The sequence below is a fragment of the Mytilus californianus genome, unplaced genomic scaffold, assembly GCF_021869535.1.
Source record: "Mytilus californianus isolate M0D057914Y unplaced genomic scaffold, xbMytCali1.0.p SCAF_1, whole genome shotgun sequence".
Taxonomy (NCBI): domain Eukaryota; kingdom Metazoa; phylum Mollusca; class Bivalvia; order Mytilida; family Mytilidae; genus Mytilus; species Mytilus californianus.
In genome coordinates, this window is record NW_026262581.1 from 48,972,640 (window position 1) to 48,998,715 (window position 26,076).

Below are 26,076 nucleotides of genomic sequence, written 5' to 3' on the forward strand. Positions count from 1 at the left end.
AATGGAACAGCAAAAGATATAAGAGCCAGAATTAGCAAAGCCAGATATGCATTCTGCCAATTATAGCCCATATGAAAGGGAAGGTCAATCAGGCTGAAAACGAAGATCAGAATGTGAAATCAGTTCTTCTATATGGGGCAGAATTATGGAGTATTATCAAATCAGACATGAAAAGGCTTTCCTCATTTCATAACAACTGCTTGAGAAAAATCTGTAAGATCTTCTGGCTCAATAAAATAGCCAACATAGACCTGTACCACAAAACCAATCAGTGTTGTATAGAGACGGACTTTAAAAGGAAGAGATGGTCTTGGCTTGTGTTAAGGAAAGGAAATAAGGATATCATCAAGATTGCTTTGCGATAGACACCTCGTGGTAGACAAAAAAGAGAGAGACCAAAAGAGACCTGGCGTAGAATAGTAGAAACTGAGATGAAAGACCTTGGGAAGACCTGGAAGGAGATTGAGAAGAAGACACAAGACAGGCAACTGTGGCGGGGACTGATTGAGGCCTTATGTGCTGACAGGCACGAAGAGGATGAGTGAGTGATTGAGTGTTATTATTCATTATTTTGTCATCACTAAGGCGAACATATATATAACCTTGTAAAAACATTTTTCATATTCGACCGTGCAAGACCCTCGTGGGTAGTCAAGGTAGTTAAACACGCCCTAGCGATTTGGTTTTTGTGCTGTTGTGTCTCATAGACGTTTATTCATACCACATCTTCCTTTAGGCTTCATTTGTTGTTTTTTTTTGAAACATTAGAAATTTGTGACAATCACCGTATTTATAGTATCCTTCTTTGGTTTCTGTCATTCTTTTCACTTCGACATTGTCTTCTTTTTTCAATGAGTTTCAAAAGTTCAGAGTAAATTTCAAATACTTGAAATTCACCTTCTCTCTTTATTTGTATTATTTTTTCTTTACCTGTAATAACATTTGTCTTTATCATGTTTATGATGTAATTATTTTTATGATTATGGTTGCCTCAATTTCTAAATTATTCGATGTTTTTTTGTATGAATCTGAACATTTTAACAACAAAACTAACTGTATCTTACATTTTATTTATTTCATAATAAAAAAAAATCAGTTCGAGTAAAAAATATGGATTTCTTAAAAATTCTAATTCTGTTTATCGTGAGTATCCATTAGATGGCCTTCTTCTACAAATCCTGTGACAACTAACAGTGGTACAGTACTTTCTTTCTGGACAATCTGCATCACTATGACATAGTCTTCTGCAACCACTGTTTTCACCTACTACTGATTGAGAAACAATCACTGAACCAGATGAACTTACTGATCCACCTCGTCTAGAAGAAACTGTGTCCAATACATCCATGCTACTTCGTCTTAAGGAGGTAGTGTCAAGAAAATCGGAACCTGTATGACCAGACAATGAACGGCTTCTACCGACAGTTTCCAAATGAGCATTGTTAGATAGATCCAAACGTCCGGTCAAAGACTGACCAGATGAACCAATTATGCTGCCAGATGATATTTGTACGCAAAAGCTGTTACATCCTTCGTGGACACATTTAAGTCCTGATGCACATAATTTATTTTCTCCACATCCATAACTGCATCTCGAACCATCAATGCTTGACAACCTGGTCAGGTCAGATGACGAACCTCTAATAATTTCTGAGACTGTGTTTCCTCTTCTTATAGACCCCGACAAACCAGATACTCCAATTACACCGCCAGAAGAAACTCGGACGCAATAACTGCTACAACCATCTCGTACACATTTCTGCCCTACATTACAAAGATTATCTACTCCACACTCATAATGACAATTTCTGTTTAATGCATCATTGCTTGATACAACACCAGACCTTTGAGATGATGAGCTTTGTATGATTTCAGAGACGGCTGAGCTTCTTCTGTCATTTCCTGCTTGTCTATTTGCATCAATTACATCCAGTACAGAAAGGGAGTCTGCACGATGACCGCCTATATTTCCACCAACTGCATTTTCAAGCTGTAAAACCTTTTTCACTCCATGTATACCTAGTTCGTGCTTTTCTGTAGGTGAATAGGCTGTAATGTATGAGAATTTGTTGTTAACATTATATAAAGGTTTTTGAATAAAGAAAAAAACATCAAGTAATACAAAAAACAATCCAAGTAAACGTTTTTCTCGTTTTAAACTTTTTCATTATAATTTACAATAGTCTGTATGAGGAGATGATAAACTTTTGGATCCACTAAATTCTTGAACTGGTTATGTCATTTTCTAGAACTGGTTTGGTACCTCTACAGGTGCGATTCTAGTCTCCGGTGATACCATCAGCTTAGTAGTCTGTGTTGAAACTTATATGATTTATAACATACTTTCTTTTACCGTCCGTTCAAAGTTTTTTAAACTATCAGACAAAGTTGACCTAAGATAGATTTAGCTTTCATTTTTATTTTCTTTTGGCCATATTGCTCCTTATGTATACAAGTACATAAACATATCTCCCTTTCAATTGTTTGAGCGCCCTTGATTAAGGTGAATCCAAAAATACCAACGCACCAACTTTATAAAGTGTAAAAATAAATTAAATCATACATATTTACAGATCGATCAGTGATCAGCTAGGTTGACATTTCATATCATTGATAGGGTCATATTTATAAATTAACTGTTTAAAAATGTGAAATATTACAAAACTAAGGATTTTTTATCTCAGGAAGAGATCACCTTAGCTGTATTTGGTAAATAAACTCATCATAGATACCAGGATTGGATTGTTGTGGCCAAACGCGCATTTCGTCTACGAAAGACTCATCAGTGACGCTCGAATCAAAAAAAATTAAAAAGGTCAGATAAAGTACGAAGTTGAAGAGCATTGAGAACCCAAAATTCAAAAAACATTTCTGACATTTTTGTTCCTCAATGCTCTTCAATTTTGTACTTGATTTAGCTTTTTGATTGAATTATGATGATAATAATAATCAGCGTCACTAATGAGTCTTTTATAGACGAAACACGTGTCTGGCGTACAGAATATATTGTATCTTTGATGAGTGCTTTAGATAATAATTTATCTTCGTCAGAAAACTTTGTTTAAAAATAACTCATCTTAGATACCCCACCTATAATTTGGTACGCCAGTCGCACTTTTCATCAGTGATGCTGGTTTCAAAACAGTTTGAAAGAAAAAAAAAAACAACATACAAATCTTGAAAAAGCGAATCTAATTACCGGCTACTGACATTATGACCAATGCCATTGACAATAATATGGTTTCAAATGTCATCATTTCCAAGAATCTGAAATATACAAGATAAGCATGTCTTAAAAAATCTGAAATGAAAGAGAAAAAAAACACAAATCATGTTATTGAGAAAAGTTGCTTGTTATTATTTTAGACCTTTTTAAGAGCGTTTTACTGTTTATAAAAATTCCTGGTAAAATTTCGAAAATAATAGATCGGGTTGTGCATGTTTTTTTTTTTTATATATATATATATATTTTCAATTTATTGTTTAATAAACACAAAGAAAATTGGTTAAGAAAATAACCATCAAAGTTAATAGGTAAGACAACAACAAAAATAAAAGCGGACTTAAGAAGGGGAAGAAGGGGGGGGGGGGGGGGGGGGGGGGGAGATGTAAATAGATTTCAACCAAAAGGACATTTGTCAAGAGAATTGACGGAAAAAAATATATGTAAAACTTATAGTGGACAACAGTCCTCATTAATGTATTAAAATATGCAGTTTTAATTTGCTTAAAATATGTATTGAAATTATGTATTAAGATAAAATAATAGATAGTGATCCATGCATTAACAAATGAAAATATACGTTGAAAACTAAGATCACAATTATGTCACATACACTGATTTCGAAATCATACATGGTAGTACTATTATCAAAAATATGGAAATGTGTACTTTCTTTTCACTTAAAATTCCGAAATTCATTCAAAATAGGAAAATTATATACTTTAAATTAAGTCCAACATGTAGTTCTATGAGATACAACTTTGATTAGAAAACACTTTATCTTTTTTAATAAGAAACATTTGAAGCAGTAGTTAGATACCTGGACACATGTGCTAATTCGTCATTGACTTTTCAAATAAATAATGCTATTCATTATCTTGCTTATTTTGAAAATTCTATCTTTATTTAAATAGCATGTCTACTTAAAAATTAATTTAATGAATATATTATTGCGTATCAAATTATAAGCCTTACATCTTTGATGCATTTCTAATAATTTTCTTCAATTCAAAAATGTTTATAAGTATATATTGAACACGCAAGTAGTCTATTGGAATAAAAGCAATATCAAATTTAAAAGAAATATTTGTACTAATTATCAACTCGTAGTATTTTAACACTTAAACTGGAAAGAGATCTTACCTTATTTCGAAGCAGTTATCAATATTTCGAATGAATGGATAGTGTTTTCCTGCTTCAGAACTGTTCTTTTATACCATTTCAATTATTTTGTTTATTATTTACATGCAAACAAGGAAATATATTACTTAACCACAAATGATGAATTCTGTAACTATAATGTATCACTCAGACTTAAATGTCAAATTGAAATTTTATAATATGGAATTGAACAGTATGCATATCTATAAAATGTAGTTCGGGGGGTCAAATGCACGTTATATTTCCTCTTGCAACACATTTGGTTTTATAATGACATCATAGTAGATGTATGTACTACAAAATGATGAATTGATATCAATAATGTACATAGATACACACATTATGAATAATAGTAGTAGCCAGAGACTTGTACAGATTTAATAAACAAACATTACTGTTTTTAATTCCTCAAACAATACGTAACACACATTGACTTACACACAATGTTAATTTTTGTTTAGATATATGTATGCTTGTTAGATAATTAAATTGACAGCTTTCTTCGTCGTTAATGATAATTTCATGATTTACCCTTACTTGGCCCTCTCTTAACACAATGAGAACAAGGGTTAGATTGAAAAACAACACAAAACCCTTGTAAACGCAATCCCTTTAATTTTACAACCACCTTGTTGATGAATTTTAAACAATTTTTATCAACAGGCAAGTAGTCAGCACACTTATACTGACAGAAACTATTGTTGAGACGTTCATTTATGGTTTATTTAATGTTCATAAAATGTTGAAAAATTCAAATACTTAGGTTTTTCTTTGGTAATCAAATAAGTTCAAATTCATATGCAAAACGTCTATTGGAACTTGACATTTGCCATAGACCCTTTATCGATTCGTTAAATACCATATGTTGACCTCTAGATGATGTGTAGTCTTTATTTAACTGATTTTGTACGTATTTAAAATTTATCTTTTATTTAATTTTTTAATTTGTAAATCATTCCGGTCTATATAACATTCAATGAAACTGAGTGTAGGTACTGAGTGTAGTCACTGAGTGTAATGATATTTTCTATTTTTCGACGGGATACATGTGTAAATATACCATCAATACAAAAAGAAACATGAAAGTTAAAACAGTAATGTAGTAAAGGGTGTCAGACCATACATATTCAATAGACCAGTGCCCTTTTTGAAAGTCCTGATCTCCTCACTGGGCACAGTGAAACCTTTAGGAGAGTCACTTATTCATCTTTTTGCTGTAAAATTACCAGATTTGATCCAAAATTGATAGCAGTCATATATGGAAGATCCTCGACAGAACGTCTTCATTTTTTTTCGGTTACGGGCATTTAGGGTATGAGTACGATTTTACTGGTTTTAATAAAAGCCATTATCGAACACATTTCATCAATTTACATGTAATACACCAGTCGTGTTTCAACATATTTCATCGAAAGAAGGCGAACATCTTTTTTTTCATATTTTTTTATTTCAAAATACAGTTAAATACTGCTAGTGTGAAATAGCGTTTAGTTATACTGAATACTAATAAAATAATTATAATATCATTTAAATGGGAGGAGCGTAGATCTCCATACTCCAAGTTTTAACATCTGTTCTTGTGTTGCAGTCAGCGGAGTAACAATGTTCTGTGTACAGTGCACACATAATTGGTTGGCAGGGGGGTCTGTGGCCTGCTGAAGGCTCCCAGCAGGTATATGACATCGCCCTGGTAGGGGAGCTGAAGATGAAACTCCCGGGAAGCTCCGAAGATTAAAATATACATCTTAGAATTTTGACGTTGGAAATTCTTTGTTTCTCGACAGTTCCTATGTTCTGTCTAACTTTCTTTATAACTGTATCAAATTGCAGTTAAGTTAAACCGACGACCAATAAGTCAATACAAGAAGGTTCATAATTAAAGCTAATGGTTAGATTTTTACTTTAAGATTGATTCTTACGTGAAACACACATGTAGAAGTCTAGACAACAAATCATACGAATGCAAAGCACTGCAATTACTAGTATGCAATTTTGCTTGACGGACTAACGGACAGAAACATGGAAATCAAGGTGAATACAGTATACCCCATCTCTATGGTATATTAATAACTACATAATGATTGAAATATTCTCTTTGTTTGATGGTCTTTTCAAACAAATATCATTCATTAACTAAGGTTTAATAGGCATGCAAAGCAAATAAACTTTTATTTCTGTATTGAAAGAAATATACATGTCTGCTTTAGTGATTGCACTGTTGTACTCGGCTTCGCCCTGAAACTTGTAAAGGATTAGGATTATATTGTATTATAGCTTTAAAACGTTGTTTTTTCAAATTAATTGTAAAAGTAACGTAATTGTTTCACACTTGACAAATAAATTCATCCGGGTTTAACCACTCCTCGACCAGAGTATAGCAACCCCCGACCCTTCTCCAAATATTTTTTTAAGTTTAAATTTACCTAGCAGGAAAAGGAAATCGTCTACAGTTTGTCATATTATGTGAATTAATTGAAGTTTCAAGATGTTTTCTTGTCATGTCTCCTTTTGAAAGTTCAACGATATTAGGATAGTTTGGGAGGTATTTACAGAACGTGCACTTTTTGATGAATCTGAAGAATTACTAGGCATAGTTTTAGTTTCTCAAGAAGTTATATCATGAAACAATGACTCTATATTGGGAGAGTTCAACAGTATAGCTCTCCTTCTGGTGCGTTCTCTTCAAAAATAAGAATAAATTATCATGACTTGTTGACCTTTTTTAGATGATACTAAAATACGGGAAAGTTACCAAAGGACAGTGACGTGAACAATGACAGCTCACAGTGCGGCCTTACACAACGAATAAAACAAATTTCCTCATTTATACTAGAGCAATGAAGGAATGTACATTCATTGAGCGAAAAACTTATATAAAATTCATTATGCTTGTGTGCTTTGAATGTCGAATAAAACATGTAATACTATTGCTAATGTTCCACCTTTATAACCTGAATAAACACAAGGAAATCTTTAAGCTGAATCTAGGACACCACCGGTTGATTTAACACTAAATGCAATACTTCAAGAACTGTTATCCTAAATTATAAATTAATATTTTTTTCAGTGATTCAAAAACAGTACCTTCAAACATTGAAGGTTATTAGATTTTCTATGACACCTTATATTAAAACAAATTAAAGTTCCACGAGCGTGTTTTTTCTTCTGAAATTTAAAATGTGAATGAAAAAAAATAGCTTTTATACATTCACGATAAGATGTATTGCATAATTTTTTCAGGCTCGGGCATTTTTCCAATGAATCATGTAAGCCACATTTATGCAGTTGTATAATTATCGGCAAACAAAATTGAGGAGAAATTTATTGCTTCTTTCTAAAATTATTTTTAGTTGGACCAACATTTGAACATTCAAATATGTTAGATAAGCTACGATCGCATATATTATGAAGCTGTTGTCAGGGTTTTGGTTTATCTTTTCTGTATACTTCACAACCAAACTTTTCAAAGATAAAACATCATATTTAACAAAACCATCCTTCGATAAATCAGGATGTGTATTTTGCAATTCTTCAATTTTTTTTTTTCTTTCATCATGTTTATGAAACGTATACAAATACACGAATTTGATAGGAAAAGATATGAATAAATTCTTAAGTCTATTATGGGTAATATTTATGTTTGTATATTAGGGTGCCACATGTACAGCAGGAGCAGCTCATCCTTCAGGATCACCTGAGCTAACTCCCATTGTTTAATGGGGTTCGTGTTGCACAGGCTTTAATTTTTCATTTAGAGCTTTGTTGACTTGTTCGTTTTTTCGTTGTTTCTATTTTTGTTTTGTTTTTTGTTTTTTTGTTTTTTTGTTTTTTTGCTAAAATGTAATCAGCTTTTCTTCGTCCTATGAGATTGGCCGTCTGGGATCTTTCTTCCTGTTTTTGATAAAGTATACCTACATGACTAGTTTTTTCTTAGAAACTAACAAAGCAATTCTTTTTGTGGACTTAATCCTATATTTTTATGATTCACAATTTATACCAAACTTTTATGGATATTCCGAGAAACACCACTTATCTGGTATTGAACATCCCCAGTGGTGTCTTGTGTAAAGTCATACTATGCGGTATGGGTTTTGCTAATTGTTGAAGGCCGTACGGTGACCTATAGTTCTTAACTTCTATGTCATTTGGTCTCTGGTGGAGAGTTGGCAATTATACCACATCTTCTTATTTTCATATTATTTGGGGAAATTTCGATGACTGTCGATCTAAAACTTTCTATTATAATTCTATTTATAAAACAGTTTATAAGCAACTTTAAAAACTGGGGACGATTTACAGTTTTACATATTGTAAAGATACCTGTCTATTGTTGGAAACTGTATGTTGCCCTCAAGATGTCCTTTGTGATTTTATCGTTGGTGTACTGTCGGTTTGTGATTCGCGTATACCCAGCATATTTTGTTACTCATTTATAGATGTGATTGGTCGTTTTTATTTCAAGTTAAGCCATGTGGCGCAACGGATAACATGTTTTTGATAAAAGTTTCTTTTTCCAATTTCTCGTTTTTATTCGCAGGTTACAAGGTTGACCATTTTATGAAGTGTATGTCTTCAACTTTAATGAATCCTTAATGATTACTATTCTCACTAAATATTGGACTTGTTACAAAAATGTTTGCCTCTGACTACAAAGTCAATGTTGCATGCGAATATTCTTACCCTTTCAGAATATTATATTCCTAATATCAATCGGGGGTTTTCTGGTTGTTTTACATTGTTACGTGAAAGTCTCTGTCTATTCATGTTGCAATCTGATTCAAAAACAGATCCGGTGTCCACGTAAGCCAATGAAATTTCTGCTTCCAAATTTTGACCGTGTGTGAGACTTCCACAAAACTAGGTGGTCCCGAAATTTATACGAAACAGATAGTAGAACGGAGCAATGTCAGATCCTTGTAAGCGAACCGTTGGCACATGATAAGTTTTTCAATCAGATTGTCCCCTGGGTTTCTCTTTCCTATCTTTTTATCATGGATTTTGGATATTTTGATTTTCAACGTGACATATGTATTTCAATACTCCTCTGTCCATATGTGTAGCTTTTAATTTGGTGCTACTTTAAGGCCAAATTGGTGCAAAAATTGGTCTTTTCGAATTGTATTACATGAAATGAGATTTAAGGAAATAATTTCGAATCAAGCAAAATTGGCCCTAGTGGTTATCATTATACCATAAAAGAGAATCATAATTCGTTTACCCCATAGAAGTTCTGGAAGCAGCATTTAGAAATGTCTGTCTATTCGTTTATCGCCAATTTCAAAAGTTTGTCAAGGTCGATTTGAATCCTGGCATTTAGGTTTCAAAGGAGACACCTATAAAAAAAACCTATATATCAACACAAACAATAGTTATTTGAAGCAGTATTTTAGGCTGGGCATTTTTCGAATTAGAAACCGTTTCATTGGTTTGTTCTCTCTTTTTTTCCAAATGATATGTACAGACAAGAAGTTTAATTTTTCTATACCAATAAGATTGAGAATGGAAATGGGGAATGTATCAAAGAGACAACAACCCGACCAAAGACCAGAAAACAGCCAAAGGCCACCAATGGGTCTTCAACACAGCGAAAAAAATTCCCGCACCCGGAGTTGAGCTTCAGCTTCTTTCTTGTTTATTTATCATCTGTATAATCCCTATCAATATATCTGTGTGTATGAAAATTAGTGTTCCAGTTGATGCTGGTATGTTTGAAGTTGTACAATTACAATAAGTTCCCTTGAGCTTTGTTATGTTTCTGCAGATCTTTTTGCAATCAACTTTTTATTTGAATAAAAAAATCAATTAGAACAAAAAGACGGATTTCTGCTATACTTTTTCTATTGTGTAGAGCCATTAGACAGCCTTTTTGTTCGGCCATGCAGGTTACAACCAACAGAAACATATTTTTTATTTATTGTACAACCGTCATTGGTACTACACTGTTTCCTCCATTGGTCGACTGAGAAACTATTCCGGAACGAAATGAACTTTTAAATTGCTTTTCTATATTTTTCCTTAGTCAGAAACGTTCAAAGCAAAATATTTGAAAGCCAAAGTTGTATAAGAACCGAAACATGTGAAGAGATTTATGGCCAAAATAGAAATTAAAATAATAGCCAAATCAATTTAAAGGTCAACACTGTCAAAATACTATAATACATATACTGTATTAAGGATGTACTTAGGTGATCTAAGGTAAAATTAAATAAATCAAGAATTCAAAATTGATACTTTAAGCTGGAAGAGTATTAGTTAAGGATCAAAATAAGCTAAAAAATATTGATAGGTCATGGAGCTCCTTTTTGAGATATTTGATTTAAAAAATATGGCGGTAAAAGGCTGACTCGGACTTTTACCTTATATTTGCATTGGTATTATTTTGGTCTCAAATCATTAGAAAGAAAATCAAGAATCTGCTTAAATTTTGTCAAATGACCATTTATGAGCTATTAAGTCTTATGTTAAAAGATAAATAGGTGTTATGGGGGAAAATATTTTACCTTGTATCGTATGGAAAAACACTGAGGAGTCCGAACATTTGACACCTAAGTACATCCTTAAGGCGACATTAGTTTACCACTGTTCAAATATCGTAAATAGATTATGAAGAGACAAATCAAAGAAACGAACAAAAACAGAGGGAATCGCATGAACTCAAAAATAAGCGAGACCGGGTGCTTCGACAGGGTAAATGTCTCTGCTATGCATGTATCAGATGCCATGCAAATTAACTTCTTGTCAAATTGCCACAATCGGGAATAGGATACAATCGGGAAAATTACAAATCAGAGTAGTTTAGTGGTAACTAAAGTATTACATATAATCTTAAAATGTAACCCTGTCGTTCACTTAACCAATCTGGTTTAATGTAAGGTTGTAATTTTTAAATATCAGATTCTTTCTTTCTTATTCATTTATTATGTTTGTGTGTCCTGTTTGATGTATTATGGTTTTAATTGTACAATTTAAATATTTCTCCTTGTGTTTTGTAATTATTTCTATAGATCAATGAAGGAGATTAAATATAGTCATTTTTTTATTTTATGTAAATCAATAAATCAGTTTGTATAAAAACATGGATTTCTTCTTTATTTTAATATAACTATGGTGTGTAGCCTTTGACATTCTTCTTCTTCGGCAAATCATGTGGCAACCGACAGAGACACATTCCTTATTCGTTGGACAATCCCCATTGGAATGACACAGTTTTCTGCAATCAGCTGTCCCTTTATTTGTTGAGTGAGAAACTATAAATATCTGTGCCACTTCCTCCTAAAGATATTAAGTCCAAAATATCTGAACCGGTACGACGACCAGTTGATGTACGACTGCCAAGATGGTTATCGCCAGATAAAGCTATTCTGCTTCTTACAGAATGACCAGACGAACCAATTATACCACAGAAGAACGTTTAATGCAATTACTATTACATCCTTTGAGTTCACATACATATCCCATATTACAAGCTTTATCAACCCCGCATCCATATACACATGCACTATTTGATCTGACAAACCCAGATGATCAATTTGACACTCCAGATTCTGAATTTCTTACTATTTCAGACACGTGTTTCTACCAGAAATAGATTCCAGTATTTCTGACGAACTAATCATACTCCAGGAGACATTTTAGCGCAGTACCTGTCGAATCCTTCTTACGCACATTTATATCCCGATGCACAAAGTTTATCCAACCTACATTCGTAAACAAATTTACTATTTGATCTGCCAACCCCAGAAGAGGCACTAGCCATTCCAGAGAATAAACTTCTTATTATTTCTGAGATGCTAATTCTACCAGTTAAACATTTGGACAATCTTGGGATACCAATCATACTTTCAGAACTTTTAACACAGTAAGTGTTGCATCCTTCGTGAATACATTTATATCAAGATGGACACGGTTTTCCTCCTCCACAAACATAATCACATTTACTGCTTAGTCTGCTTCCATCTCTTATACCACTAGACATACCGTCTGATAATATCAAACTCCGATGAGCCTTTTCTTAACGTATCATACAAACCAGTTACCGCAGATGATTCTACACAGTAACTTCTACACTCTTCATGTACACATGTGGGTCCTAAAGGGCATGCTTTTGCTTGTCCACAAACATAGTTACAGTTACCGTCATCGCCGGCCATAACACTTGGCATGCCGCTTGAAGAACTTATGATTCCAGACACAGATTGTCTTCTCCCTGTTGCACCAGTTCCATCAGAAGATGCGTGTTCTATCAATCTATCATTAATTCCAAGAGATGATCCGATGCCACTTGCTCCCGATTGAGTGATGGCATCAAGTATTTCTTTGTGGTATAACTTTTTTAAATAAAAAGAGAAATTATTAAAAGAAAACATGCAGTGATGTTTGTAAAATATGAAAGCATAGCGAAATGCGAACAAGATGATGTTTATATTTAACATTATATAGACTATTGTATTAAAGACAATACGAAAGAGTTCAATTTATTAAGATACATTGCGGTAAAAATGAAATTTTAGACGAAACAGTCCAAAAGATAAAATTGATATAATCGACTATTAAGTTGTCATGCCTTTATAAAGATGCAATTTTATCATTATACAAATAGTTTTATAAATAAAAAAGGAGATGTGGTATGATTGCCAATGAGACAACTCTCCACAAGAGACCAAATGACAAAAAAATTAACAACTATAGGTCAAATATGAACTATATGAACAAAGTCCCGCCCCTAACCTGTGACAGTGGTGTAACAAGAACAAACTATAAAAATCAGTTGAAAAAGGCTTAACCCATCAGAGGGACAAAATAACAAAAACACAGAGAGGACTTGGACGGGTACTTGTACATCCAAACAACAAAAAGACACTAAGTACTGAGAGTACTCGCAGTTACTGACAGCTATTTCAAAGCCAATAACAACTAATAAAAAAAATCATGCATCTTAGACTAAAGTATCAGTCAGTACACATCCAACATCCAATGGATTAAGTGTACGGACGTCATAAGCAGTCAGAGAAAACCATGACCTTGTGCAATGCCATGATACAGGTATGGACAGATTGTAGAGCCATGAATGTGCATATGAATATTACAATAATATTTAGTTTGATTTTAATTTACTGATAACAAAATCAATATTAATACCAATAAAACAATATTCAAAGATCTTATTACAATGTTGAATTGGTAACCTTTTAGAATAAGTTTATTTAAAGGATCGACAAGTTTATCCGGATCGTTTCTAAATTTCCGGGCTCGGTAAATAACATCTCCATATAAATGAGGATGTGCTATCCCGTTTGAAATAAGTTTTCTACAGGTACAACCAAACTTCAAAACCATATCTTTATATCTATGGAAGAATTTAGTAAAGGTTTTAAGTAATTTGTGGTAACGAAATCCCTGACTTAATAATTTACCAGTAATACATAGATCATGTTCATTAAAATCCAAAACGTCACAACAGACACGGGTATAGCGAACGAGTTGTCATATATAAACACCATAAGATGGTGCCAAAGGAACATCATCATCCAAAAAAGGAATATAGTCCTTTTTGTCGTAAATTTTAGTGTAGAGTTTCCCGTGTAAAACTGAAATATCTAAATCTAGGAAAGGACAGTTATAACCGTTTATATTGGATTTATTTAAAGTACGTTCCTTTGGGTAAATTTCGGCAGTATATTTAGAAAATTCTTGATTATTTAACGAAAAAATATCATCAAGATAACGGTAAGTGTTGTTGAATTCATCAATTAAATGCAATTCAGACGGGTCTTTACTGAGTTTGGTCATAAACTGTGATTCATAACAGTACAAGAACAAGTCTGCTATTTATATACATGTATGTGTATATGATTGTAAAGATAACACAACACCGCAATCTTCATAGGTACTGGATAGCAATAAAATAAGATGATATAATATCGTACTGACAAAAACTTCAGCATAACAATTTATTTTTTTCATATCCATGTCATATCCTATGTTAAAACTTCCAATGGATATTAACATATATACTTTATCTGATACTTACTCTTTTATTTTTATCGGTATCATTGCACACATCTTTAGACGTTTGGAGATATATATGTTCAGACAGACCAGGGGAAAATGGAAGTTTAACTTAATGAATACAATGCCTTTTTGTGTGGAGACCTACGAAAACCGATTAATCAAATTTAAGCCAAAACATTATTATAACATTGTCTTCTGTCTTTAAAACTTTCAAAGGAGTCGGAAGGTTACAAAGAGACATTTAACACTTGTAAGTCATACAAGAGGAAGTATCTGACAAATCCAAGAAACTACGAAAAGACATATAATCTACAAAACACGATATATAAAAATAAAGACTGAACAAGACGAACAAGTATTTACTCGATTAATTTACGATCTTCCGAACAATTAAAGAATGAATAAATGAAAAAGTGGTGTATACGTCTATAAGACAGTACCGCAATAATAACAAAAGACATCTGGAAAGCTACATCTAGCCTTCAATAAAATAGAGCGGTCTATACTATATTCCTTGTGGTATATATAAATTTTCCGAAATTTTCAAAAAAATAATAAGCACAAACATACGACACATAAAAATTACAGACTCTTTAATTTTATTTTCATTGTCTATTACCAGTACCGAGAGTGTAGAATGAAAGTCTGTCATTCCATCATGTATTTGGTATTGTAGCATTGGTCAAAGCTGTGACTGTTGTTGACCAAACGTCCATATTAATTTTATAAATACTGTATATTGTATGTTTTCCTTACCTGTTACTGTTATTGTTGCCTTTGACATCCAAAGTAATTTGGTATGGAATTTTATCATCTTGAAAAGATCTGAAAAGCAAATATCTTATTTTAAAGAAATCTAATTAAAAAGATAAATTTATTTTGGTGTTTTCTGTTTTGTGTTTTTTTTTTAACCATAAATTCAGTTAATTATTCGCACATTTGGTTATTAAAAACTTCGTCCTGAAGAATTTTCCAAACATAATTTAATATAAACATAACTTCATTTAAATAACCGCAAAATTAATCTTCTTAGGAACGATTGTTTTCCATTCAATAATTTCGAACGAAAGCAATGATGTAAAAACTAATATGTACAAGGGTTGTTCAGACCGTCGTAAAATATATTAAGATATTTATTTTTTATGAATACTTGAAACAACCAATTCGAATGGTGGACACAAGACTACAACCACATACTTGTACCCTAAAGATATCGTATTGAATTTATTTTCAATTAAATAAATAAATTATTCAGAGGCTTTAAGAAACTGTATCTTAACCAAGTGAGTTACTAAAATTTAAACAATCTCAATATAATATATTCTATTTTTTCTAGTAATTGTAAAATTCATAACAAGTTTTGGTGTGTTTCTGGAGAATATACCGCTTTATAAAAGATTAGATAGCTTTGACTTAATGTGTTACCTAAAAACTAACATTAACGAAACATTTGTAAAATGAACTTGAATTTAAGTCTTACCTTTTATGAAGTAAATATTCGGATGTTACAGAAATTATGCCATAGGAATCACTCATTGCTACCAAATTTCAAATATCGTATTTTTGTTGACACACACACACACACAAGGAAATTAATGACAAAACCACAAATGATGAATTGTGTAATTATTATATAATTCCAAATGTCTTTATGCAAATATGAGGTGAAAGGTTATGAATTTCCACTTTGTTTATCAGAGAAAGGTTTACTTTTATTAGGTCAAATACATATTTATTTCCTCTTAACGCGTCAAAGTGTGCTTGTTTTTGTTTTACGTCATAATCATTACATGAAAGTTTTACGTAAATCGCTTGTGAACTTTTTATTGTGTATGTGCATGCGCAAACTTTAAACATTGTATGAACTTATACAATCAACTAACAGATGACGACGTTTTTATTTCCTCAAAAAATGACATGACAGAAAACTACTGCAGAGTTCACTACAACATTGAATATAGAATTAAAAAAAAAAACAATGATATAATGATTGTTTGGTAAAATTTCTCCAAAGGAGCAATCTAGCAGCATTTTTTTAAAACACAACAGATGATCTTAGATATATTGTTAACACAGGGTTTCGAGATAATAATGGAGATATGCAAATTTTGGGATATCCTCGGCTCAATTGTGAGTGTTTTTGGAAGTGAGATGATTTATAATAACTGTTTTAAAATTCCCCGTTGATAAATTAAGAGTCATTAGAAATTAAGGCTTCAACTCCCTTTGGAAAAGTTGACAATAGAAGATTTTGGCTAATCCTTTGTAGGTCCTTTTTTTACATATATAGCTTCTAACGTTTCTTTACGGCTTTCAAATGGAATTTTGCTTGGATCAACACAAGGAATCAATTTGAGGTGGTTGATTTATATTTTTTGAAACGTTCATAGGTTTCAACTAAAAACTACATTTCCCTTCAACTTGCGTAAAAATTCAGATTCAATATATGTAAAGGACGGGATATTTAAATTGTGGATGTTGGCAAGAATTGACGTGAATCGAATAGATGTGCATGTCAAAAGGCAAGGAACAGTGCATGTCGAAAAGCAAGAAAGTGTATGTAGAAACGAAGGGCAAATGTACATTGATTGATTGGTGTCTAACGCCACTTTCAGCTCTATTGTGCTATTTCGTGACGGTCAGTTTCTATGGATGGAGAAAGCCCGAAGTGTCTGGAGAACCTCCGAACTTAGGCAGGAAAAATTACAATCCTAGTCAATTAAGGTTGGGTCCAAGCGCACCTTTTACGTTCTGTATTTGAACTTACAACCTCGGTGTTGATAGGCTAGTGAAACAGTAGTTCGACTTTTTAGACCACTCGGCCATAGAGGCTTCTGGGCTTATGTGCAAAAGTAGATGTCATCCAAAGTTAGTTTGTAATAGTAAAATGATTTATTTTAGAATATTGTGCTTAGGATTTACTTATGAATGTTTGTAAAGATGTCTAAATATGATTTTTAGAATAAACATTTTCCTTATAAACAGAACTCGTTCTCTTCATCGCAATTATTATTTATAATCCCTGGTAGTTTTTCTGGTGATTGTGTATAGTTCCTGAAAACTTCAGTGCTTATATAAAAAGTAAAATAACAAAAATACCGAACTCCATAGAAAATTCAAAACGGAAAGTCCATTATCAAATGGCAAAATCAAAAGCTCAAACACTTCAAACGAATGGAAAACAACTGCCATATTCCTGACTTGGTACAGTCGCATAAAATTCCATTATATTGACAACAATGTGTGAATAAGATAAACAGACTCGGAGTTCCCAATTCTCGAATCTAGTAGTCTTCTTTTTGTCTACGGAGAGGTGTTGCAGGATAAGGATTGTTAGTCCTGTGGTATATTTTTGCGTTGATACTTTTAAACAATGTCGCTTGCATTCCTGTTGATGTCTGATCTGTGGCGCACATACGTTTCATAGACATATACCAATCTGGACCGTGTCCATGATGACGTCTGTTTATCTAACATCGTTTTCATATAACTGTGTATTTTATCCCTTTTTAATCACAGTAACACATTTATGTAATATTTTGACACCTTTTTTTTATCTTTTGTACCATATTTCAGTTTGTAAATTTATATAATTATTCTTTACTGTATATACTTAGAGTTTTTTTTTTAATTAAATAACGCGCTTTATAAATATTGTATAATACAAAAAAGGTATTGTATACATGTTCAGGACGAGAACACGTTAACAATTAATACAATAAGTAGGTCCTGTAATAGAGCCATCCGGGAGGTTGACGGAGGTTGGGGAAATTTGGACTGCCACTGGAAAATGAATGTATTTTGGATATGGACAGAAAATATTGCCTTGCAACAGGCCATCTACGCACCCTTCAAAGAGTTACTGCAAGGGTTCTTAGTGTGTAGATGGCATGGCACTCTCTCTTCACGAGGCATCGGATTTTACGTCCCCATTCTTACCGGACGTGGCTACGTACTTGTACATCCCGAACAACCAAACGGACGTCCCACTTTGACAAGGGTATTACTTCCGGTCGAAGGAAGACCCAGTCATCTTTTGCGTACAGTGTTTCAAGAAACTGTATCATGTTTATATCGAAAATTCAGTTCTAGACCACGACAATCAATTCTTTACTTTTTATTAAACCTGAACCAATTATGTTACATAGCAGTAAAGAAAAAGAAAATCTATGAACGGTACAACATTGGTCCCCATCGCATTGTCGATCGCCTGTAGGAAATTCACCGAAAATGAAAAATTAATAAATAGGCACATCCAATTTAATGTAAATGTTTAACACTATCTGCCCTGAACTTTGAGTCGTTCAAATCTCCTTGATGCCTAACAAAGTGATTCTATTGAATTGATCTTCATTTGTTGTTTTTTTTTATGTTTTCCATGCATTCCCATTTGTTATTAACCTTTCTCATAACAGTTGTAAGGTGATTTGGTGTATCTATTTTTTTTTCTTTCAGAATCGGTTAGTTCAATCTTCCTTCGACGTTTGTTAATATTTTCTTTAATCATGGTTTTTCCCTTTGCGCTTGCGCTGTGCGATTATCGAATTGCTAACGAGAGTTGTTGTGGTTGAAGACACTGCATATGGAAAAGCCGTTGTCGAATTAGAGTACTGGAAGACAATAATTCTATAGCAGCACATTTTTTTTCAGATTTTCATGATATTTTTTTTTTTATAGAAAGTCTATAATCGGCTTTAAATCCTGCTATTTTCACATCAAATTCTTAATTAATGGCCAAATTAAAAAATATAAGGAAAGCGAAATCCGTAATATTAGTGTAATTAAGGTTTCTGACAGGGTATATAAAGTGACTTCGTCTTCCACCTCATGGAATATAAATCCTAAGCCGGAATTGTTAAAATATATAAATTATTATATGCCTGTCTGAGACCTGAAGAACATATGATATTTTTGTCGATTATTTGACAAGTTTCATTTCAAAACTAAAAAATCACTTTGCATCGGCTTTTTTTAATATCTACCACAAGGAGTCCAGGGCAGCTTATAGAGGGATCTCTGCTTCTATTTTACATATCCTATTTTGCAGGGAAAATACAAATGGGTGAAAAAATACTCTGTACATAATATATTCTATATAAAAGCCAGAATCTGTTTTAATTAGTGTTCTACACACATTGAATTCTTGCATTTTCATATAAATTTATCCTTTTAATGCAAATTTTAAAAATATATATAACTGTTTTTTTTTTGGTTTTTTTTTTTGTTCTTTCTTATATTTCTCATATTGAAATGGGTCTCAAAATAAGGCATTACAACTTTTTCCATAGAAGAAAAAACATGGATTTACAAGCATCAGCAACGCTCATTGCCAACCAATTGTAACCAAGAATCTATAATAACCGAAATATTTGAAGAGATTTCTGACCAAAAAGAACTAAAAATAATAGCCAAATCCATCTAATGTCAACTTTGCCATAATACTGTCTCTTTTTGTAAAATTTTAGAATGTAACTGTGTCGTTCACAGTAACCAAACCGGGTTAATGTAAAGTTGTAACATTTAAATACCAGATTCGTGCGTGTGTCCCGGTAAATGTTTTATTGTTTTATTTGTACAGTTAAAATATTTCTACTTATTTTGTGTTATTATTTCTACAGATCAATGCAAAAAGATTTTAGATATAGTTAACTTTTTTATTTTATGTAAATCAGTAAATCAGCAGTCTGTATAAAAAATGTGGATTTCTTTTTTGTTTTAAACTAACTATCGTGTATAGCCTTTTGACAGTCTACTTCTTCGGCAAAACCTGTGGCAATTAACAGTGACACATTCTTTATTCGTTGGACATTCTTCGTTTGTATGACACAGTTTTCTGCAATCAGCTGACCCTTCATTTGCTGAATGAGAAACTATTCTGGAACCAGATGAGCCAACTGATCCACTTCGTCTTGTAGAACTTGTGTCCATTATACCTGTGCCACTTCCTCCTAAAGATATTGAGTCCAAAATATCTGAACCTGTACGATGACCTGCTGATGAACGACTGCTACCTACACTAGTACCAGATAAAGCTAAGCTGCTTGTTGAAGAATGACCAGACCTACCAAGAATACCTCCTGAAGATCTTCTAGCGCAGTAGCTGCTGCATCCTTCTTGTACACAAGCATATCCCGATCCACAAGATACATCTTTCCCACATTCATTTGTACATTTTGTAGATGATCTGCCAACCCCAGATGAGACACTGGACATTCCAGATTTTAAATTTCTTACTATTTCAGACATGGTGTTTCTACCAGATATAGAATCCAATAATCCAGATGAACCAATCACACCTCCAGAAGACATTTTAATGCAGTAGCTGTCGCATCCTTCATGAACACATTTATATCCCGATTCACATCGTTTATCATCCCCGCATCCGTAGGCACATTTTGAACTTGATCCGTCAACCCGAGATGAGCTTCTGGACATTCCAGAGTGGGAGCTTCTTACTATTTCAGTCACGGTGTGTCCACCAGATATAGAATCCAATAATCCAGATGAACCAATCATACCTCCAGAAGACTTCTTAACACAATATCTGCTGCATCCTTCTTGAACACATTTATATCCCGATCTACAAGGTATATCTCCTCCGCATTCTTTTAAACATTTAGAACTTGATCCACCAACCCCAGATGAGACACTAGACATTCCAGATTGGGAACCTCTAACTATTTCAGACACGGTGTGTCCACCAGAAATAGAATCCAATAATCCAGATGAACCAATCATACCTCCAGAAGACATCTTAACGCAGTAACTGTCGCATCCTTCGTGAACACATTTATATCCCAATTCACAACGTTTATCATCCCCGCATCCGTAGACACATTTCGAACTTGATCCGCCAATCCCAGATGAGCTCCTGGACATTCCAGATAGGGAATTTTTTACTATTTTAGACATGGTGTGTCCACCAGATATAGAATCCAATACACCAGATGAACCAAGCATACCACCAGAAGAAATTTTAACGCAGTATCTGCTGCATCCTTCGTGGACACATTTATGTCCCGATCCACAAGATACATCTCCTCCGCATTCGTTTACACATTTTATACTTGATGCGCCACTGCTTGATGAAACCCTAGACATCCCATGGCCAGATGATGAACTTCTAATAACTTCTGAATTGGTGTTTCTACCCGATATGGTTTCTGACAGTTTTGGAATACCAATTATACTTCCAGAACTTTTAACACAGTAACTGTTGCATCCTTCGTGAATACATTTATATCCAGATTGACACGGTTTTTCTCCTCCACATACATAATCACAGTTACTGCCTTGTCTGCTACCATCTCTTATACCACTAGACATACCAGAGGATGAACTTCTGATAATCTCAGACACTGATGAGCCTCTTCGTAATGTATCAGATAAACTAGATCCCGCAGATGATTCTAAACAGTAACTTCTACACCCTTCTAGTACACATTTGTGTCCTAAAGGGCATGATTTCCCTTGTCCACAAACATGGTTACAGTTATCGTCATCGAGGGATACAACACTTGACATGCCGCTTGAAGAACTTCTAATTATACCAGACACAGACTGCCCTCTTCCTGTTGCACCAGACCCAGCAGAAGCGTGTGCTATTAATTTATCATTAATTCCAAGAGACGATCCGATACCACTTGCTCTCGATTTGCTGCCGGCCTCAGTTAGTACGAGTGTTGTATGTGTGCCGCCTTGACGGCCAACTGGACTTCTGCAGTAAGTTGAACAGGCGCTTAGTCGGCAGCATAGCTCGTTTCCTGGACAGTCGTGGTCATTTGAACATTCTTCCTTGCAAACTGCTAGTTCAGCATGTGTTTCCTTTGGACAAGTTCCACCTTTTTTCTTTTGGGAATAAGCTATAAAAATAAAGATTTTAATAATAAAAAAAACGATTGCAGTAAGAAAATGCTGTAATGATGTTTGAAAAGGTAGAAGCGAAAGGAAATATAAAAAGAAATAATATATTTGCAGATCAAAATATGCAAGAAACAATGAAAATTATTTCGTACATAAAAATACTGTTACTGATCGACAAAAAAGTTCAAAATAATTAATTTGATACAGTTGATTATTACTTTGTTTCTGATTTTGTTTCTATTCATTTTATTATCATGGAGATAAATTGAAAATTTTAATAATTTATTTTGTAAATTGGTATTACCTTCTAGTGTCACTGTGGCAACTGTCATCAACAGAAATATGGTATGGAATATTATCATCTTGAAAAGACCTGAAAAGTAAATGACAACGTTATTTCAAAATTTATAAAAAAAAATATATATATATTATCGTTTTTTTTTTTTTTTTTTTCCCCATAAATTTGTTATTTATTTTCACTCTTAGTTTTCGAAAAGAATTTCCTGAAGCATTACTATATATAATAATAATGATATAAAAAGCTGTATTGGTGTATTGTAAGAAGTTTTCTTTCGAAATTCCTTTTTTTTCTTTTTTTTTAATCGGTAATTTTTAATAAAAACACTGATAATAAACAATAAAATGGTTGTTATTCATTAAAATTATTGTAGAAATATTATGAAACTGCGAATTGTTTTCATACTAAGAGTAATTAAATCTAAGCAAAAAAACAGACTACAATCAATTCTCTTTTCAGCCATTTCATTTAACCACATTTTCCCTAGTAAGTATAAAACTAATAACAGTTATGAAAAGTCTTTCTGTAAAATACAATCGCATATTAACTAAACAATTAAAATTTAATTCTAAAACAAATATCAATAATTAAAACCTACCTTGTTATGAAGTAGTTATTATATGTCGAAGTAATTATGGCTTTGTCCCTCGGAATCACTCTTTTATACCACATTTTAAATATTTTGTTTTTTTGTTGACACACACTGACAAGGAAATTTATGACAAAACCGCAAATGATGAATTGTGCAACGATTATAAAATCTAAAGATGTCATAATGCAAATCGGAGGTAAAGGTGAAGTAAAGAAGTTCTGATATGCATGTCAGCGAAAATTGAATTTTTACTGCGGCGAATCTATATTGTATTTCCTCTTAATACATCAAAGTGTTCTTGTTTTTTTTATAACGTCATAATCAGTACCTGAAAACATCATAATCAGTACATGAAAGTTGTACGAAATTACGCTTTGAACTTTTTATTGTGTATTTGCATGCGCAAATCATACATTTCGTATCAACTAGCGACTTACACAATCAAAATACGAAGCAAGACAGATTGTATTTCCTCAAAGCGTTAGATGGGTGTAACTGAAATCAAACGTACTTATAAACTTGACCGAGAAATACTGCTTCATTCAATCTTTGAACACTATGATTGATTGATTGTTTGTTGGTTGCTTAACGTCCAGTGGCAAATATTTCATGCATGTTCAGGACGAGAACAAATTAACACTATATAATAGGTAGGTCCGGTAATAGAGGTCAACTAGGTTGCGGGTCGGGGAAATTTGGACTGCCACGAGAAAATGAGGGTATATTGGATAGGGACAGAAATTTAGCCTTACAACAGGCCACCTACGGACCCATCAAAGAGTTTTTGCAAGGGTTCTTAACGTGCAGAGAGCGTGACACTCTCTCTACACGAGGCATAGGATTTAACGTCCCCATTCTGACCAGACGTGGCCGCGTACTTGATACATCCCGCACAGCCAAACGGACGCCCAACTTGGCAAGGGTTTTACTGCCGGTGGAAAGAAGATCTGTAGTGACCATATTTCTATTCCCCAGTCACCCTTGGGAATTTGAACACTATGACATTGAGTTTTGAAAGTAACGCTGAGACAGGTTGCGCATCAACAGAAACACCTTGAAATGTTTTGTGTATGATTAGGGCGGGTATTGATAAGTGCGCGTAGAAGATACAATAATATACACCTATTGACTGGTTATAAGGGTAATAGCAAGTTTGTTTTCCCTGAGATACCAACTATTGCTCGAGGTAAAGCCGAGATCAATAGTTAGTATCAAAGGGACAACAAACTTGCTATTACACTCATAACCAGTCATTAAGTGTTTTATTATACCGAACAAAACAACTTTCTAAAAAGACTACATGTATACACCACTTGGAAAAACACCAAATAGTCACATAGAAATGCACAAGATGGTTTTTTTTGCCCGTGTGGTATTTGTCAATATTTTAATTACTGTAATCAAGACCAGGAATCCTTGTGTAAAAATTCCCGTACATTTAATAAACGCTAGCTAAATATTTTACCATACACCACAGCAATCCCAGATTATGAAGACGAAAACATACCCGTACCATAAATTTGTAGGTTTTAGTTCTTAAAATATGTTGCGTAGATTTTCTTTTTCTTTTTTAATTGCTTCTGGTAAGTAATATATAAATTTGAAATTACGACGACAGACACACACAGATTATACCGTTTACGATATTTCAGAGTTTAACGTTGCCAAGTGCACAAATCCAAGCAGAATAGTCTATGACGTCATTGTTGTCCAATGAAAAATTAGTATGAAAAAGTACGGGAAATATGTTTATAAAACTATTGACCGGGGTAATAGTTTTTGAAACTATTGACTGACAAATAGTCTGTAGAATGAAATAGCACAAATATTTCATTCTTTTTTATATAGTAAAAACATACTGAGGTATAATAATAATTTTTAAAAAAATTAAAAAGTGATTTGACATGTCGCTTGTAAACCAACCCATTGATATAACTGTGTAGCACGGCTTTCTGTTTTGCAAGGTGACCTTTACACTTTTATCGAAACTATGTGACATTTAAGACGAACTTTAGGGTAATAACGAATAAAAAGTAAAATGTAATTACAAAAACCTTGTAATTTTTATATGTTGAAAATACTTATGTAATTAAAAAAACGCTTTAGTGGCGCCGTGAAGCGTGTTCCCTTTTAGTCGTCAGACACGTCGTGAGTTCAAACAAAGTCCTTGTTCAACTGTCATTTACAGCTTCTCCGCTAAGCACGATGCATTTGAAATAAATGCAAAGACTGATCGATGGTAGAAATTGTTTCTCATTGGCAATCATACCACATCTTCTTATTTTATTTTAGGTTGCACTTCTGTAAATATAGACAATGCAATTTCCCATTACGGCTAAAACCGTGCCACTTTTACTGTGAAGTTTCGTAAAAAATTATATCCTAGAATGGAAAGTTCATATGCACTACTATTTTTTTCAAATGTCAAAATATAGGGCTGTGTGGCATATTTTCAACATTTATATGCCCCGAACTTCTAAGAGTTTAAACTTATACTAAAATTCTGTACTACCCCTCTCTTCACTTTGGGGTCTTCCTCAGAATTCAATTTGGCCGCTATCCATGTGTATTCATACTGGTAACATTCCCAAATGATGTCTCTATGAGATGAAACATAGAGATTATATCTGGGAACCCGTGCGTAAAAAAAACAAAATATCTATAAATATTATATATCTCCCCAAAAGAGGCGTGGTTTGCAAAACAGCTGTATTAACAAAGTGCAACCTCTTTATAGAAGTTCGAATAATTTGCACGAGTAGGGAGTTTAACCTCCAGTGGACTGTGCTTTAATTGAGCATCGGATCGATCTTGTACACAACACGGTATATTCATATAACATGAACAGGCTAATCTTTCTGAATATGTGTGTAATATCTGCTACTGAACGTAAAGTATCAATCAATCAATACAGCTAATAGAAAGTCA

At 33.2% G+C, this 26,076-nt stretch overlaps 2 protein-coding genes across 2 annotated transcripts in view; both read right to left on the reverse strand.

Annotated features, from left to right (window-relative positions):
• The window catches only part of LOC127720367 (uncharacterized), a 61,823-nt gene extending 57,423 nt beyond the window's left edge, over positions 1-4,400 (reverse strand). Inside the window, exons 1-3 of the mRNA XM_052226945.1 lie at positions 4,367-4,400; positions 3,200-3,267; positions 1,617-2,049 (exon numbers count right to left, since the gene is read on the reverse strand). Of these exons, the coding sequence (XP_052082905.1) occupies positions 1,617-2,049; positions 3,200-3,257 (491 nt within the window). The 5' untranslated portion in view covers positions 3,258-3,267; positions 4,367-4,400. The remainder of the gene's footprint in view (positions 1-1,616; positions 2,050-3,199; positions 3,268-4,366) is intronic.
• Positions 4,401-20,035: 15,635 nt separating this feature from the next.
• LOC127720036 (hornerin-like) lies at positions 20,036-23,205 on the reverse strand. Its single transcript, XM_052226447.1, has 3 exons — positions 23,155-23,205; positions 22,563-22,631; positions 20,036-22,257 (listed from the first exon to the last, which is right to left on the reverse strand). Exons 2-3 carry the CDS (start codon positions 22,618-22,620, stop codon positions 20,120-20,122), a joined length of 2,196 nt encoding a protein of 731 aa, XP_052082407.1. The 5' UTR covers positions 22,621-22,631; positions 23,155-23,205; the 3' UTR covers positions 20,036-20,119.
• Between the last annotated feature and the right edge of the window lie 2,871 nt (positions 23,206-26,076).